This window comes from Tauraco erythrolophus, assembly GCF_009769465.1.
Source record: "Tauraco erythrolophus isolate bTauEry1 chromosome 27 unlocalized genomic scaffold, bTauEry1.pri scaffold_49_arrow_ctg1, whole genome shotgun sequence".
In the NCBI taxonomy this organism is placed as follows: Eukaryota; Metazoa; Chordata; class Aves; order Musophagiformes; family Musophagidae; genus Tauraco; species Tauraco erythrolophus.
In genome coordinates, this window is record NW_028238560.1 from 459,175 (window position 1) to 477,041 (window position 17,867).

A 17,867-nucleotide genomic window follows, 5' to 3' on the forward strand; every position below is an offset into this window, starting at 1 on the left:
CCTCACGGGGCTCCGGCGCTTGCGAGACGCGCCGCCGCGCAGGGACCGCCTCTGCGCGCCGCTCACCGTGTTCCAGCGCGCCGGCAGCCGGGCTCGGCGCCGGCAGCCCGGTGCCAGACCGCGGGACCGGAGACCCGGATTTAGAGAGCTGGTCTCACTCGCACATGCAGCGTGTCGCGCGGGATGCCCGCTGCCCGCGCGCGGGTCCTGTCTGCAGGGCACGCCAGGCGGCGCCAGGACGGGGTCGTCCTGGTGGGGTTCAGGACGAGGAGGCTGAATCTCGCTGCTCAAGGGAGATCTGGCAGAGGGCTGTGTAATAGGGGTACGGCAGTGGATTCACGTTTGCAGGGGGCAACAAGGCCATTCTGTGGGCTCTCCCACCTTAAAAAGATACTTTAATAGAATTCAGGAAAACAGCGTGGAAAGCTCTGGAAAACGCTTTCATTAAAGGATCTGACAAGCCTCAGCTCTACAGTTTGCCCTAGAAAAGGGGAAGAGGCCACCAAAGTGAGTTGTGCAAGTATCTGCATGGAGAAAAGATGCCTCCTGTCCAGTGGGAACAGCCAACATGCCAGCAGCTGGTAACTGGAGGAGCCACGCTCTTGGGTCAGCTTCACACTGAGCCATTGGTCTTTCAGACAACCCTAGCTCATCCTTACCTCCAAGACCCCACACAGAAGCTGCTAGCACATCCTCCCTGGCCTGCGCCATGCAACAGCAAAGTCCTTTGACCCCAGGTAGCTGCATCCACAGGTCCATCCAGGTGGTACAGTCAGCATCACATGCATGGGCTGTTTTTAGCGAGGTTAAGAAACTTAGCCCCCGTGGAGTGACAAACTCTGCATCTGTTTGACTCGCTGCACCTATTTCTGCACCAGACGTCGACTGGGAGTGGGCTATTTTTAACCATCCCTGGTTTACGATCTTCTTTCTAGCTGTTATCACGGGCTGGGAGAGGATCTGTATGTCTTTTGTGAAAAAAGTCGTTGCTGATCCCAGACCAGATAAGTCTGTGGAAAGCCATCGCTGCTTCCCTTGAGCCCGGCCGTGTGTAGGCGCAGGCCCTCTCACAGCAAAAATGGAAGTGACTACTTTCTAACCACTTCCTGTCTTTTTGGGTCTCTGTCTCCCTCCAGCCCCTCCTGACAAGTTCATTTCCTGTTATTGATAACGGCCCCTGCACCTGGCGACAGTTCACTGTGCTTGGTGCCCCTACGAGAAAACAGCGTGGGGCTGGAGACAGTGGGTCTGTGCAAAGCAAACCCAACCCACCTTGGCTGGGGCATGCCAAGGTCCCTGCTGTTACAGGGTGCCGTGTGCCAAGGGACCCAGGATATGAACGATACGATGAGGCTTCAGGATTTTCAGGCCTTTTTGTGCCTTTTTCATAGGGAGCTGCTTTGTCCTGTATGCTCTGGGGATGGAGAGTAGCTGAGGGGTTTCTTGTTCCTGGGAGCCTTCTTCTTGCCCACACACCTCACAGTGCTTTGCAAGCAGGCGCTGTGGTCTAGAGTGTCCTGAGAAGTACACCTATGTGTCTCTTGGCCTGGGGCAAGCCACTGCAACCCTGCCAGGCTTGCCATGTGAGGCAGACAGCTAGCTCCCCAGGAGAAACTGAGGCACACAAAGGCAGCCTTTCCAAAAGCACAGCACTCTCGGAGGCAGCTAGGGAAGCACAGGACAAGCCCAAGCGACACATGGATGAGCAAGATGCTGTCACCGGTGCCGGTGCTGTGACCCCCGCATGGTGCAGCAGTGTGTTCTGAGTGACCAAGTAGCCCCATGGCTCTTGCTGTGCCTCTGTGGCTTCTCCTCTGGCGTTTGTCAGATAAAGAGCTGAAGTCTCAGCACCTTGGAAATCTGGCCCCACGTGCTGGCTTAGATCCCCTCTACCCTCACCACTCAACTTAGGAGCAATCCTCCATGCATGGAGTTAAAATGAATGGGGAGAGCCTGCTCCCACATGGGGAGAGGAATAAACCATGCTGATACAAAGCATATCCACACTAGGAGAACACCTTTCCCAGAGGGACTGTTCCTGTGCCCATGCACCTCTCTTTAGCCCACAGCAGCACCAACTCTGCATCGTTGCTAGCCCACACAGATGGGTATCGTGGCTCATCTGCTTTGCCTCTGCCTTTCTGTTTGCAAAGTTAGAGGAAAGCTCAGCTTGATTGCAGGAGGTGTGGGAGAATATCTAATTCCAGAAACCAAAAGTGTTTCTGCTCAGCAGTCGTTCTAAGAAGGAAAAAACCCCAACATGCAGGAAATGCAGGTGATAAACCATTCTTTTGGCTCTCCTTTAGGAGACGGGCAGAAGTGCAGGGGCAGGCAAGATCAGCAGCAGATGCCTTGAAAAAATGAAACAGCAATTGCTTAATTCCTTACAGCCAGAGCTGGGCAGCAGCAGGAGCAAACTCTGTACAGTCCATCACTGGCAACAGGGAGGAAGGTCACACGTCCACCCCCTCCGGCTCTCCCTCCTCAAGATCAGCTCCATCCCCGCGGGATGCCCAAGGGTCTGGGATCCTGTGCAGCACTGCTCTGTGGGCTCTGTGCTTCCCCGCAGCCCCGGCCGGGGAGACGGCTTGCACACTGCGGCGCGAGTGGCCGGGGCTGTCCTTGGGAACGTGCTTATGCGGAGGAAGCTGGAGTAGCGAGACGTTCTCAGGGAAAATGCAATCTGCAGAGGTGCTTCATTCAGCTCCTGGGCCCTGGCTGTCCCCAGGCCAGCAGATGTGTCACGCGGAGACCCCCCCAATGCCATGCTGTAGCCTGGGCTCTTCGCGCCCCCCCACGGCTGGTTCTGCAGGATGCTCGGGCTAATTGCATAGTCCTTCTCATACCTGCCAGGAGCTGATCGGCCAGTTTTAACAGTCTGCTGAATCCCAAGGCAGCCGCTTCGCCTTCAAGCCCATGAGTGATAGTTTAGGCAGCAAAGGAGATGGGCTAATTTCCAAAACCCTGCAGGATGTCCTGAGCTCCCAGTCGTGTCAGCGGGAGCAAGACGAGCCCTGTCTGAGTGCTGGACCCAAAGGTGACGGAGGCCCAGCGAGACGTGGCCATGATGCGGTAGGCAATCTGGGGGAGTGAGGACCGTGGGGCACCATCTGTGTTTGGTTGCTAGTTTGATGCCTGCCTGGGCTCAGGTGACTTTGGGGCTGCACTGCTGTTTGGAGAGGGTGAGGAGAGGTGCTGGGTTGTGTGGATCAGGGCAGATTCGTACTCGGGAGGTTGAAGGGCAGAAATGGGAGGTAAGAGTGGCTGGGCTTTAGTGGGGACAACAACTCCCAGTCTGAGCTGGGAGCTGCTCTTTGCACGAAGGGAATTGGCTATGAGGATATGGCCAGAGGATGCTCGGGGTGCAAGATGACCCCACGGAAGTGGAGTTGTAAAATGCAAGTGAATAACCAGCAAGTACCAGTCAGGGATAAATCCAGATCTCCCTCCCCAAAGCACCAGCTCTGTAGAGAGCCCATGTCTTGCTAGGCTTGCTGAAAATAAAACCACAGCCATACAGCCTTTGAAGACCCCTGAGACTCTGCCACAAACCTCTCCAGTCCCTATATCCGAACTCATGACCCTAATGCACAGATGTCCACAGACAGGGGACACATGGGATCCCATGTCTGTCACATCTCTGGGCACCTTGTGTTGGGCCAGGGTGGATGGCTGGTATGGTAACAGCTGGGACCTTTCCCTCTGCATCTGCCTCTCCATCACCAGTCCTCTACTGTCCCAGAACCACTCTGGGCATCATCATCACCTCCTGAAACACAAATGCCCCACTCAACCACCCCACTTACTGTGTTGGGCACTGGCGACACTGTGCGGGCAGGATGCCTCTGGGGACAGGAGAAGGTTGGGGCTTCTGTGGCGAGGCCGGAGGGGGCTATTCTTCCTGCAGCAGTCCTGCTCTCCGCATGGGCTCTGAGAGCGCAAGGGTGAGGGCCACCCTTGAGGGTTCCAGGCACTGACACTCCACTGTCAACAAGGTGAGAGCAGAGAGGAGTGCTGGCGACAAGAGACATTCCTGTTCTGGGTCCCAATCCCTCAGGCCCCACTAGGGAAGGAGGGAAGATGGCGAGGGGCACAGCTGTGGCTCTGTGGGACCCACCCCAGAGCCATTTCCTTCGGTGCTCCTTTCCCCCATCTCCTTCTGAGCTTTGCCCTCTGGGGACTGCCCAGTTCCTCCTTGCCTGTGGCAGCTGGCGATGGAGGTGGCTGCTGTGGAGTCCTGGTCCTGCCCTGACAGCAAGCCGTCCCTGTGTGTGGGTCTGCCTCCAGCCTGGACACCCTCTTCCCTCAAAGCCAGGCCCTAGTGCATGTCTTCTATGGCCCCAGCAGCTCCTTCTTGCAGGACTTAGCAAATGTCCTACGTTCTGCACCCCAGGCCAGCCTGATGCATCCAGTGCAGAGCTGCTGGTGCAACATGAGATGCAGTGATGCAGTCCTTGCCTTGCACCGTCAGCCAAAGCAGCTCCTGGCTTTTCGCTCACCGTTTGCACCCCTCTGCAGACTCAACCTGTGTCACTCAGGAGGAGCGGGTGGCAGTATTGTCTTCCAAGCTGGAGTGCAGATGTGGCCAGAAGTAGCGTGCACAAAAGCTGGTGCGTGTCCACCTCTGGGACTTCACTACTCTGCAGAGGCCAACGAGATATTTGCATGCCCTTCGCCTGCCTGGGTGGACACCAGTTTGTAAACAGATGCTCACTCTGCAGTTGCGTGTATCAGTTTGTAAACAGATGCTCACTCTGCAGTTGCGTGTATGCGTCTCACCTGTGTGCTCCTGCAGGCAGGCAGGCAGAGGTGCACGTGCAATTCCCAGGCAGGCAGCAGCCACATGGGTGAGTGCAACCAGCCAAGGGGTGGGAGGTAAGGTTGCTGCAGGAGCGGCACTGAGACATGAAAAGTGCCCTGGGTCAAGCAGTGGTTTCCTGCTCTGTGTGCTCCTGGTCTCCCTCAAGTCTTGTCCGTCTCCACCAGAGGCTCACATCTCGTTTTCCACCAGCACCTTGTGTTTTGTGCTCTGGATCTCCGCTGGACTGTGGCCTCCCATGCTCTGCCTCCCATTAAATACATTTCCGTTGTCATGGCTCAGCCTGCTGGTGCTTCAGCAGAGAGAAAGAACAGGAGCCATGATGGCCAGATGGAAGTATGCTGGGGTCCATGTGTGCACCATCAGATGCATGTCGGGGTCAGGAGGTCTCAGCAGTGCAGATTTTTCTGCCCCTTGGAGCCATCCCTGCACCACATCTCTGCTTCTCTCCCATGTTCCTTCCATCTTGGATGAGTGCCCATGGCCAGGATAGTCTCTTCAGTCTCTGTCAGTGCTTTCTAGATAAGGAAAAGCCAAAGAGGGTCAAGTGTGGTTCCCAGGGACTTCTTGGTCCCAGACAGCACAGGAGGGAATGGGTTGCAGGGTTTTCTGGAGTACTTTGCTGAGCGCGAGTATCTTGTTATTGTGTTACCTCAGAGGCAGAGGATACACTGCATCTCAGTATCTCAGTTTCCTCCTCGTGCATGGTGCATAGTCTCACTGAGAAACAGAAGTGACCCAGGTCCCAGGGCAACCAAACGAGGTCATTTTGCAGAGCGAGTGCATCCTTTACATCAACTTTCAGGAGGGTTTCATGAACAAAGCAGAACCTGGCAGGAACAAAAAAGGACTTACTGCTGAGGAGATCCCAAATCCTTCGAGGTGGCCATCATATCTCTTAAATCACACTGGGTCAGAGATCACTAAAATTGACAGCACACAGGGAGCTCTTGGCCTTCATAAAAGGTTTTTTCCACACCACTTTTCCAGTTTGACCTGGTTTCTTGGATGAAGTCATGTTTTGGTGAAAGGTTCCCGTGCCCTTTAGGGAAAAACAGCCAAAATCCAGCTCCCAAAGGCCCGCGCTGACCTCCAGTCTCCTGCGAGCCATGCTCTGTGCAGAGGAGAAGGATATGCCTGTGGTGCCTCTTGGGTACAGCAAAGGCCTTGAGACAGCCTAGCTCTGGGATCGGAGCCCTGTTTCTCTGCACCTTGGGTGCTGCTAGGTTTTGTGGATGCTCCCTGGGCCCTGCAAGGGGCTGCTGGCACCCTGCGATCTGCTCATGAGATGCGGATGCTGGTGGCCCCTCTCTCCAGGATAGACTGGTCTGCTGCTGGTCTAGCTCAGCACTTTGCTGTGGAGCTTGGGCCCTCTGATCTCCCAGCTCTTGGGTAGAAGGTGGCACTGATGGGGCCTCCCATGGGCCACCAGTGAAGATGTTTTCAGGATGGCACCCCCTTGCACACACGTTCCTGCAAACACACAGGCATGCACAGACACGCACCTCTCCAGCGCACTGATGACACCACAGATCCCAGGGACACCCGATCACGGCAGTGAGACAGGGGTCTCCTTGGGGCAGCGAGGAGGAGCCAGAGGGGTGGCCGGGGAGGCGAATGCATTTGGAACACGGGGTCCGTCGTGGCTGGCAGGGATGCAGTGGGAGGCGCTGCAGCACAGCGGGGTGGGGCAGAAGAGGAAGGAAGTGTGCAGCGTCTCTGCACAGAGCCTGGGCAATAACAAACAGGAAAAGCAGCAGGGCTGCGGTAGCAGCAGCGGGCATCGGCAGGAAGGATGTGCAGTGCCCCAGGGGCAGATCTGTCCTACCTGAGCCAGACCCTTCAGGGACCTTCCTCCTCAAATACATCCCCTTCCCTGCCCTGCTGGGGACGAAGAGCCCGCATGTCTTCCCTTGATGTGTCCAGGGATGGTCCCAGGTGCAGAGGGGTGGCGGGTGGCACCCACAGGGACGTGGGTTAAGGGGACAGTGCGGTGGCACGAGGACCACACTGCACACAGCCAGGCATGGAGGGCAGGAGGTGCTGAGCCCTGGCTCACCCCACAGCGGGATGGGGAAAGGGCTGGTGCATAGCCCAGGCAAGGGCATATGTCCGGGGCAGCAGGGACAGGAGGACTCATTCGGGCTCCCTGTGCGGCAAGTGGGGTCTGGTGTCCCTAGAGTGGTACTGCTAGACCACATAAAGCATACCACCTCACCCTCCTGCCAGCAGCCTCAGCGCCACAGCCGGTTCTCACCCATCCCTCCATGTCCCATGGGCTAGCGCTGGCATTGGCCACAGCCGGTGGCAGAGGGCACCAAGCACACCCCGTCAGCCCTGCCAGAGATGCTCAGGATGGCACCTCAGGATTCTGGAGGAGGCAGAGCTGTGCCCACAGGTGCAAGATGGGGGTTCACTGGTGGGAGCGGGACTGGGGCTGCAGGCGGCCCGGTGGAGCCGAGCTGCGGTGATGTGGCCGGTATGTGTGTGGGCGGCAGGCAGGGTGGGGGGGGGAAGGAGGGAGAGGAAGCGGCAGAGGCAGCAGCTCCTTTGATAAGCAGCTTCCTGAACACTTTCAAACCGTGGTGTTAGACCGACACGCGCGGCGCCTGCGGGCCTGTGCCGGGACCGATGGAGCCCACGCCACGGGGCAGCAGGTAGGCAGCCCCTCAGCCTGCCCGTGCCACCCGCTGGAGAGGGGACCCCCGCCGGGAAGTGCCAGGCCCTGGCACCCACAGGTGGTGGGCAGGTTCTGGCTGCCGGGCAACCCCGGGCAGTGTTGGGATGCTGGGCAGGGTGATAGGGACACGCTCCTGCAAATGCCGGCAGCCGGGGCTCTTCCCAGGGCACTCTTGCCTGTCCGGGGCTTGGCTGGGGCATCTCCCAAGTGTTTCGTGGCCGATGTGTGAGGGACGGCTACTGGGGTTGGAGCCTGCTGCTGTCTCTGGCCAGGATGTCCCCTGGCTGCGGCCACTGGGGAGCAGCTGCTCTCGCCCTGCCTGGCCAGGGACACTCTGACAGCACAGGCCTCCCAAGGGCAACCTGCGTGCGGCACAGCGGTGGTGCACATGGCAGCAGCGGCATTGCCACCCTCAGAAATGCCGCTGGGCAGCAGGGAGTCACGGGGAACAGCTCCTGCCCCAGCTGTGTTCCCAAATTGCACAGCCACAGTGTGGACCCAGTTCTCTGCAGGACCCCCGTGAGCTGATGCAGCACCTGAGATCCAGCTCTTTGCCCACTGAGAGCTCCATCTCCACAGCATCTCCTGTCCCTTTGGGTCCATCTGCTCCTCATGGAGGGGGAGCTGGGGATGAGGAGGAGCCTCATGATCCCAGGGTGCTGCCTGCACTGTGAGGAGCTCTGTCCAGAGGTGAACCAGCATCACCTGCATCTCCCCATCCCTGCCAGGGGCTGTTCCGGGGATGGTGGTGGCGGAGCCCTGGCATCTTCCTCCAGCTGGGCTACCCCATCGCCTCTTGCTCAACCACCCGGATAAAGCAGTTTCCTCTTGATGGTTGCTGAGACCTGCAGGATGGAGTAGGCTGTCCCAGGGTCATCCCTCCCTCGCCAGAGCCACGAGGCTGTTGAGGATGCCTGGCCCTGTGTCTCCCGACCGCAGGAGATGGCCAGGCTCCTTGTGGTGTCTACAGCCCACCTCGTCTCACCTGCTGAATGCTGCTGTGCTCATGCGGGTCCCAGCTCTTCCTCCTCCCCGCCATGTCCTCAGGCTGAAGCAGGCATACCAGGGAAGGGCTGGAAACACATGGCAGCATGTGCTTCCCATTGAGGTGCAGAGCATCTTGGGCTCCCCCAAAACAAGACCATGCTCTGGCAACATAGGACGTGGGCGTCCTCCGCTTGGTGCAAGCAGATGGCCATTGGTGCCATACCCAGTGTCATCAATGGATGCCTGTGTGGGCTGCAGTGCTGTGCGCATGCCGGAGGATGAACATGCTGGGAGCCCTTCCTGTGCCACCTGCCTGGATACAGGGCCGGGGACTCTGGTTCCAGGGCAGCTGAGGATCCAAAATCTGTCCCTTTTTTAGGGACCATCTGTCAGGGGGTCCACCCAGCCTCATGATATCTCTCAGATCTGCCTTGTCTTTTCCAGCTGCTTCTCCTCAATGGCTCCTTGATTCCCCAGGAGCTGAGGGTCCCCTGTGTCCACTCCCTGTGCTTCAGGACGAGTGATTCTTGGCTGCTGCAGCATGGTACAAGCCTGCTTGGTGTGCTCCAGAGTTCATAACGGCAGCCTGACAGCCCGGGCAGCCAGAGCAGATATGGACCAGATGGCCAAGCCCAGTCCCTCTACCAAGAAGCACATGCGTCTTCAGGAGAGGTGAGTGTGGCTGGACGGTGCCTGCAGCCTGAACTCTGTGCTGCCCATCTCTGCCCAGACAGCCAGTACCCAAGGCACTGCTCATCCTGAGGCCTTGGGCTCCCTCAAACTTCCTTTCCCAAGCCCAGCCCTGCCAGCCTGCTGCCTGCCCACTTTTGCAGACACCAGGTCTGAGTGTGGAGGCAGCCCTGACTGCCCCCAGCCCAGCCTGGGCCTAATCTAGACGCTGTCCTTTAGGGGCTTTCCAGCAAATAGGCCAAATGACCAGTTAGTTCCTTGTTCCTCAACACTCCCTGTCTTCTGGGGTCTCTATCTGGTCCCTTTCTTCATCCTGTGTTATTCCCTGCATAGCTTTTGCTCAGTGTGGGGTGGTTTTAACTGACGATGTGGTGGGATAGGCTGCCCTCCTGTCCCCAGCTGGCAGAGGGTTAAGCCAGGGCCCCCTTTGCCTCACAGGAGAGGCTCCAATGTGTCGCTGATGTTGGACATGAGCTCGCTGGGGAGTGTGGAGCCCATCCAGCCTGTCTGTACACCTCGGGACATCACACTGAAGTTCCTGAGGACGTCCAGCCATGTGCTGAGGAGAGAGGAGCTCCAGCAACATGCCCAGAGCCTGGCACAGCTCCAGGAGGAGTTTTCGGTGCGATACTCCCCTCCCCTCTTCCTCCTCAAACAAGGGCTGGCAGGGGCTGGCAGTGGGGGGACTGGCATGGGTGGGCATCCTTGAGGGAGGCTCCGATCCCAGCTCTGCCCCACAGCACCAGTGGCAGGGAAGGTGATGTGGGAAAATGGGAGTGAGGGGTGCCCTGGGTATCCCCTGGCTGCCTGCTCCTGGTGCACGAGTGTCTGTGGAAAGCCCGTCCTTGCCCTCCCACGCCAAGCTCTTCTCCCAAGGCGGCCTCTCTGGAAGAAGTCCCACCCCATCTTGGGTAAGGACAGGGCTCATCCCAGGAGCTGACATCTGGTGATGCTGGTGATGCTGCTAGGTTCCTGGGTCAGCCTCTCGTTGCCTGGGGGACCAGCTCTGCCACGACAAGGGGACACGAGCAGCAGCAATGAGGTTTTCCTCATAGTTGTTGTCTCCTCCTGCAGAAAATCCCACCCAACTTCGTCAGTCCAGAGGAGCTGGAGATCCCTGGACGTGCCTCCAAGGACAGATACAAACCATCCTCCCCAGTATGTGCCACTGCTTCCCTTTGCCTCACATTTGTCTGGGTGCCATGTGCAGGGAAAGGGATGGGTAAGAGTGTGAGTGTGTGTGCATGGGGTTTGTACACGAGAGAGGAGTGACTCAGAGCAGCCCTGGCACCGGAGTGGGCACTCCTGAGTGCTCTTCGTGTTCCTGCCATGCTTGTTCCTGCTCTCCGTGTTGCAGGAGCTGGGTGCTGTGTTGCGGGGGGTGTACACTGGGTGGGTGGTAGGTGGGGAGCTACTCCTTGGGGTGTATTCCCAGGGTGTGCAGCGCATGACAGTCCAGCCCCACCATGGAGACCTTACCTGTCCAAAGGCCATGTCACTAGGGGTATAAAGGCTGAGAACATTGTAGGAGGACTCATTTGGGCTCTAGTCAGGCACTGTGGGAAGGCCCTGGGGGGGTCATAGCCTGGTGGGTGAGTTACCCTACATGCTCACTGCAGTGCAGGCAGGTTTGGGCATGGCTGGCTGTCGCCTGCCATGGTAGTGAGGGTGAAGTGGGGCAAGAAGGGGCCCAAGGGAGGGTGAAGACAGCTCTGAGCATGGCATGGAGCTGGGAGGACTCAGTCTTCAGCCACTGGAGCTGAGGCAGGGAGGATGGGCAGAGTCAGGCTCTGGAAGACTGTCCCTGGGGTAATGTCTGCCATGTCTTTCAGATCCTGAGAGCCGAGTCTGTCTCAGGAGGGCAGGGAACCAGGAGGAAGACAGCTACATAAATGCCAACTACATCACGGTGAGTGTCCTGCCTGCTTGAAGAGCAGGTGGTCTCCCATGTTCTGCAGCTCACAGGCCATCGTGCTGCAAACTCCTCAGTGCTGCAGGTGCCATGCTGGGAGCCGCATGCCGGGCCACTGACCATCATCCACTGTTCTGGGGCTGCCCCAGAGTAGCAGTCTGAACTTGCCACCCCTTTCTGAGCTGGAGAGATGCGGCTCCATCAGCGCAGGGCAGACACACTGTCCCTTTGGTGGGAAAGCCTCACAAGGTGCTGCTTTCAGCTCCCACTGCTTGGGCAGGTTGAGCACCCATATGGGCTCCCTCGCAGTGGCTTCTCCATCTCTTCCTCATGCACTAGTCTGTTGTCTGGCAAGGCCACGGGAGGCAAGCCATGTCACAGCCCAGTGCTGTTTAACCCTTACACATCCAGGAATTTCCTCTCTGCTCCAGGGGTTTGCTGCAATTTCCCAAGAAGAAAGCTAATGAAGGGGAGGGCATGGCTAGTCTTTGACACCCAATGGGGTCCCTTTCCAGAGACTGAGAAATCCCCAGATCCAAGGGTGTTACTTCAGGCAGCCTGATTTATGATAATTGTTCTCCTGTGCAAATGACCCCTTCCAGGCTGCAGTCTCACTTGTGCTGAACCATACATCACCCTAAAACAGGCTCTTGTATCAGCAAGGTACAAGCTTTGCCTAGTTGGTAGGCTTCTTTCTGAGCAATTCATCTTGCCTCAGCATCCTTCCCCTTGGGACAGGCACAGGGCTCTGGGAAGCAGAGGTGGGTCCACAGCCACTCTGAGTGGGTGGCAGTAAGGAGAATGTGGGACTTGGAAAAGCAGCCAACAAAAGTGCCCTCTGGTATGATGGACAGACCCCTGGCAGGTGGTCTGAGGGTGCATGTTAGAGCTGATGGACATTTAGGAGCATTTATTTTCCAATGGTGCTCATGGGTCTGATCCAATGAGACAGCAGAGGTGTGACCTGCCAGCATCCTGCTGTGAGGGTCAAAGCCTGACTTTGGATACAGGAGCACCATGCCTAAAACTGTTGGGAGGCTTACTGGTCCAAATGAGGGTTTGAACATGGGCAGCAGAGGACTACTTCCAGGGTCGTCTTCCTGAAGCAGCCTGGCAGTGTGCAGTTTTACATCGGGTGACACCATGGCCCTGTCCACGTGCATCCGGGTGTACATGAGCATGTGGCATATTCTGCGTCTCACTGCACAAAACCTGGCCATCCCTATCTCACACACATGTGCACATATGTGTGCACAAACCTGAGCACACGTGCGCCCACACATCCCTGTGTGGAGTGGATGTTTCTTGTCTCCTTCCTTCCACTTACCTTTCCAAGGGTGTCACGGTGCAGGAAGTTGTGGGCACATCAGCAAATTAGCAACCCAGCCTGTTTCTGGCATGCTTGGGGGGCATAGTGAGTCTGGAAGAGCTCTGCAGGTATTTGATCACACCAGCCCCCACCTGGGATTGAATGTTTTTCCTGCTGACCATATCACATGAAATGTTTCTGAGCACAAGGAGCAGGTGGGGGGAAACTCCCAGTGTTGACACCTCCATGTCTTACTGCAAGTCTCCTTCTGTATGGAAAATCGTATTTCATAGCAAAAAAAAGAATAATCTTGAGACATGAGAAAAGGGCTATCCTGAAAATGTTCCTGCCCCTTGGCTGGGCCAGTGCAACTTCTTGTGGGACCAAGCCATTAACAGGATTTCTGGAAAGATCTAGATTAAATCACAGTGGTTTGGGTGCGTTTTTAACTGAGATCTCTTGTGACAAAACCGTAAGCTCTGCCCAGAATGCTGAGTACTCACTTTTCCAAAAGCTGTGGGCACTTTGGGTGCTTTCCCCAGCATCCCCAGGGCATCCTCAGCCAGGCCCTTGACTCCTTGCTCTATTGCCAAATTGCATCTCCAGCTGGGACCTGGAGTAACGTGTTACCAACCCTGGGAGAAGCCTTTCCCACACCTCCGCCTGTGCCTGCCCTCCAGCTCCCACCTGCTGCCACTGCACGCTCTCCCCTCCGCTGGGCCACCAGCATGGCCAGTGAGGCCACGGTGTGAAGCAGGAGCTGAGCAGGACTCAGGACACCTCTGAGCTTTTCTATTTCTTTGGTAATTTTATACCAAGAAAAGGAAGTGACTGAGGAGGCAGAGAATGCTTGGAGCTGTGAAACAGCCTGGGGCAGGGGCCTGTGCTGACTTCCCCTCCAGGTGTCTCCAGACCAACCATTCCCTCTGCTAGGCACTGCCCCGTCCCCTCCTGAGCCTGGTGGAGAGGCAGGACTGGTGGGACCCAGCTGGGACTATCCCAGCTCCCAGCTGGGAGTGAAGTTGATGACTTCTGCTTGTCCTTGGGGAAGCATCTCCGGTGAGAAGCACCCTCCGTGCGTGAGCTCTGGCTCACCAAGGCATCCATCATGCTGGCTATTGTCACACCAGTAACCTGAGGATGCTTGCAAGGAGCTTGGGTACACATGGCTTGCTCCAAGGGCTTGCTCCTGGCTTGTGGGACCAAGCAGATGGAGAAGATGTCTGGTAGTTTCTGATCAGGTCTACAAAAGCATTTCAAGGACAGGTTTAGTAGGAAATAGCCCATGTGTCTCAGCCTCTCACCTGTAGAGAAAAACAAGCACCATAAGAGCTGGGGTGACCTGGAGACAGCCCCTCCTCACACGTCAGAGTCTCTGATGGACTGTGTGCTCAGCAGGGCTACACAGGGCAGCCCCGGGAGTACATTGCCACCCAGGGACCCATGCTGAACACTGTGACTGACTTCTGGGAGATGGTGTGGCAGGAGGAGGCGCCCCTCATCGTCATGATAACCAAGCTCCAGGAGCGCAAAGAGGTACCGTTGTCACGCCCTGTGCCTGGGCACAGCACCCCAGCCAGGAGCAAAGGGTGGGATGGGATAATAACAACAGTAAATAAAAGGTTATGCAAGACCAAATGTGGGGTCTGAGCACCCACTTGTTTTCTCTGCTTTGCTCTCAGAAGGTACCCCTGATCGATCACACTCAGAGGAGGTGAGCCTCAGGGCCTTGGCCCCATCCAGCAAAGTCTCTCCTCCTCACGTGATCTCTTGTACTCTGGGCACGCTTTACCAGCCGGATAATGGGATAAAGAGATTAGGGCAACCCCGGGGAGACGGAGCAGAGGCAGCGGTCAGCAGTGTCCCTCCAGCCCCCCTGAGCAGCTCTCCTCCTCGACTGGGAGCTCTCAGCCAGTGGATCCAGGCTGAGATGGGAGCAGGCAGCGCTGTGCCCCACTTGGCAGTTTCCCTGTGCCTTGCCTGGGATCCCTGGCTCCCCATGCAAGGAGCACTGGCCTGGGGGAACTCACTCTCTCTTTCCTGGCCGTGTCCTTCCTCCCTTCTCTCCTTGGCTGGTGCAGCATCCCAGGCAGGCTGGGTCCTCCCGGGTCTGGCAGGACACAGACTAGCCCAGGAACAGCTCCTGTGGGGCTGGAAGCGATATGGCAGGGCATGGGAAAGGGTTCAGGGAGAGCAGATCTGGGGAGAGGGATCTATCCCATCCTCAGCCTGTGCTCTGTGTCACTCCACATCCACCTTCCCCACTCTCCAACACCTCCCCAGGTGACACCCCTTCCAAGAGCACTCAGCAAAACATACCTCAAACACCCAGTGGTTGCCTTGAGCATCTCCACAGCCACAAACCCTGCCTTGTTCTTTCAGAAATGTGTCCACTACTGGCCCGAGAAGGAGGGCATCTATGGCCCCTTCACCCTCTGCGTGCAGGCGGTGAGCGAGTGTGTGGAGTATGTGGTCCGAGATCTCTCCATCCAGGTGGGTTCAAGCTCCATCCTGGAGTAAGAGGGGGAGCCCAGCAGGGCCCAGCACTGCCCCCAACACCCCCGTGCTCTCTGGTGGGATGGCAAAGCTGTGTGACAGGAGAGCAGAGGGTTCATGGCTCAGAGAGCGGGGTCTTATGAGCCCCCTGCCAGAGGAGGGGTCTGCAGAGCTCAAGCCTGCCCAAGAAGGCTGAGCGGGAGCGGGACCCAGCCCTTGAGGGGAGAGGAGAGGGGGCCAGCTGGGGAGAGCTTCTCTGTTAGCCCTTTGCTGTTTGCACTGTGCCATTTGGCTCTGCCCTGTGTGCTCTCCATAGCCACCCTGGGCCAACACTAGCCAAAAGGATCTTGCTGACTTTGTCTGGACTGTGAGGACAGTATCAGGACACTGTAACTGTTCTCATCTTCTGGGATGGGATGCTTCCCAGTGTCCCTGGCCCAGGGGACTCTCCTGGGTGTCTGGCAGAGGCTCAAAGAGGCATTTGGGAGGAGAGCAGCTGAGATGGTCACAAGCTGCCCAGCCTCTGCTTGAGCTGGACTCCATGCCTTCATTTGTCCCAGCGCAGTGAGTCTGTGCTCCCACGTCCTGATTTCTCTTTCTTCTGTGCTGGAAAAGCTTGAAGGTGAATGCCGGCAGGTCAAACACATCCTCTTCCCTTCCTGGCCGGACCAGCAGACACCTGAATCAGCCAAGCCCCTGCTGCACTTGGTGTCCAAGGTGGAGGAGACTCTGCAGGCTGCAGCCAGCCCAGGGCCCATCATTGTGCACTGCAGGTAAGAGCTTTCCCTTCACCTGAGCCCTGTGTGTCCTTCATCTTAGGGTCAGTCTGCAAATGCCAGAGGGGAAAGTCGCATGTGAGCTGATCCTGCTGCAGCACAGAAATCCTAGGGCAGAGCATCCCCGTAGCAGTTATTCAACCAGCGACTTGTGTCCTGGCATCAGGATGGTGGTATTAGCATGGTGTATGCTGCTTTGTAAAGAAATCTGGTTTGCACCTGGCTCTGTGGATGGCAAGGTGGGAGCAGGAGAGCTCTGCAGGGTCAAGACTCAGCCACCAGACCCACAGCAGATCCATGGCTCAGGCTCCTGCTTCCTCTGCCACTGAGCATGGCCTGCGGCTTGGCTGTGAAGCTGTTTTTCAGAGCAGCCCTCCTGGAGGAGGTGGCCTCTGTATTTTATCTCACTGCTAAGTGAATTTGGGGACAGTGGAGCACAGTGTGCTCGGTCATGCCTGCGCAACACACTCAGCCTGCAATGCTGCAGGCTGGCCCACCCCAGGACAAACCACTCTGTGCCCGGGGTTAGAGCACATCTGGGAGGGGAGATGAAGGGGATGCAGAGACCCCTGCACTGTGCAGGGATGGGGCCACAGAGTGGGTTTGTGCTTCCAGAGTGACCTCAGCTGGGCCGTGCAACATGGCAAGACCCCCTTGCCGTGGCAGAATGACGCCAGCCCATGTCTTTTGGTGCCTGGCTGAGAAAGTTGGGACTGGGACCCCAGCATCCTTCTAGGAAGAAATCATGGCAACGAACCAATCCAGGAGCATGTCCAGCTCGGCTACATTAATATCCAGGCAGTGGACGTTTGTCAGTACTTAGCACAGCTGTGTCTGTCCTGCAGTGCAGGCATCGGCCGGACGGGCTGCTTTATTGCTACCAGGATTGGCTGCCAGCAGCTGAAGGACAAGGGAGAGGTGGATATCCTGGGAATCGTGTGCCGTCTCCGCATAGACAGGTGGGTGCTCAGAGCAGGCTGCTCCTTGGAGGGTCCTGCTGGCTGCCAAGCTTGGGAGTAGGCATGCAGTGGGACATGGGGATGGGCATTGTGAGGGGGCATGGGCACAATTTTTGATGGAAACCATAAGGGTTGCTGAAAGATGCAGATGTGGTGACAGCAAATGTCTGCCCAGTGCCAGGCTGGTTTTGCTATCAGGGCTGTTGTAGCTCTGGGGACCTGAGTATGTGAGAGAGAGAAGAGCAGTTCTGAACCTAGCAGCCAGTCTGCTCCTTCCAGCTCAGCCACTAAATTCAGAAGCACTTGATTTTGCCACTTTTCAAGGAGAAGTACCAGTAAAAATTAGAGCCAAATCAGTTGCTAATCTGCATTTGGAACAGCCCAACAATGCTTCTGAGCATGAATACTCTTTGGGCAGCTCTGGTGCCTGTTTCAGATGTACCTGGAGGTAGTGGGAATATTTGTGCCCAGGGAGCTGGGGATGGGGCTGTGGGCTTCAGCGAGGTGTCAGCAGGACCTGCCTTTCCCTTGCAGAGGCGGGATGATCCAAACGAGCGAGCAGTACCAGTTCCTCCATCATACACTAGCTCTCTATGCTTCCCAGCTGCCGGAGGTGGGAAGTCACTAGTGCAGGGCTCTCACTGAGCTGCCGGCTCCCTGCTCTGACCTCTCCTGCACCAGCCATGGGGACACCTCCACCAAAACCCCTCCGAGCCACAGAGCAGCAGCATGAGCATCCCTGGATGAACACAGCCAAGCAAACCCATGGGGATCGTGGCCTTGCTACCCTGGGCATGAACAGGGTTTGGCAAGTTCACATGAGGGATTCAGTGGGTGCTCGAGGTGGCCGTCGCTGCTGGCTCCAGGCAGACTTCACTCCTGGAAAGAGCCTTTAGCTTTTGAAATGTGCAATGTTTTATCCTCAACCAGAAGAGCGAGCTGTGCGGAGGAACTGAAGCTGGGTGAGCTCCAGGAGCACAGCTTGCCTTTTAGCTGCACAGAAATGTTTACCCTGTTAGACATGGAGCTGGTACTATTACCCTGCAAATAAACAGAGCCTCTCTCCTGATTTTGTGTCATCTGTGGGCAGAGGCTGCGCTGTGTGCAGGGCCTGGGCTTGCTCCGAACACACGCCACGATGCTCTTTTTGCTAAAGATACACCTTGATGATTTAGCACAAAAGGTGCACAGTTGGCTGCCTTCGTTGCGTGCTTGCTTTCCTCTCCACCTTTGGCCGAC

The 17,867-nt window shown here is 57.1% G+C and overlaps 1 protein-coding gene across 1 annotated transcript; it reads left to right on the forward strand.

Moving 5' to 3' along the window:
• The first annotated feature begins 9,027 nt into the window (after positions 1 to 9,027).
• On the forward strand, positions 9,028 to 17,331 carry PTPN7 (protein tyrosine phosphatase non-receptor type 7). The gene is made up of 10 exons (XM_086630324.1): positions 9,028 to 9,158; positions 9,615 to 9,798; positions 10,251 to 10,334; position 10,404; positions 11,009 to 11,085; positions 13,796 to 13,933; positions 14,780 to 14,890; positions 15,509 to 15,666; positions 16,515 to 16,628; positions 17,163 to 17,331. Exons 1-10 carry the CDS (start codon positions 9,028 to 9,030, stop codon positions 17,254 to 17,256), a joined length of 1,092 nt encoding a protein of 363 aa, XP_086486450.1. The 3' UTR covers positions 17,257 to 17,331.
• The last annotated feature ends 536 nt before the right edge of the window (positions 17,332 to 17,867 follow it).

Bases quoted from the DNA above. Each gene is read 5' to 3' on its own strand.
- PTPN7 (XM_086630324.1), top strand. From the start codon at position 9,028: ATGGTACAAGCCTGCTTGGTGTGCTCCAGAGTTCATAACGGCAGCCTG. The intron at 9,799-10,250 runs GTGCGATACTCC...CTCCTCCTGCAG, and splicing joins AGCTCCAGGAGGAGTTTTCG to AAAATCCCACCCAACTTCGT. The intron at 13,934-14,779 runs GTACCGTTGTCA...TTGTTCTTTCAG, and splicing joins AGCTCCAGGAGCGCAAAGAG to AAATGTGTCCACTACTGGCC.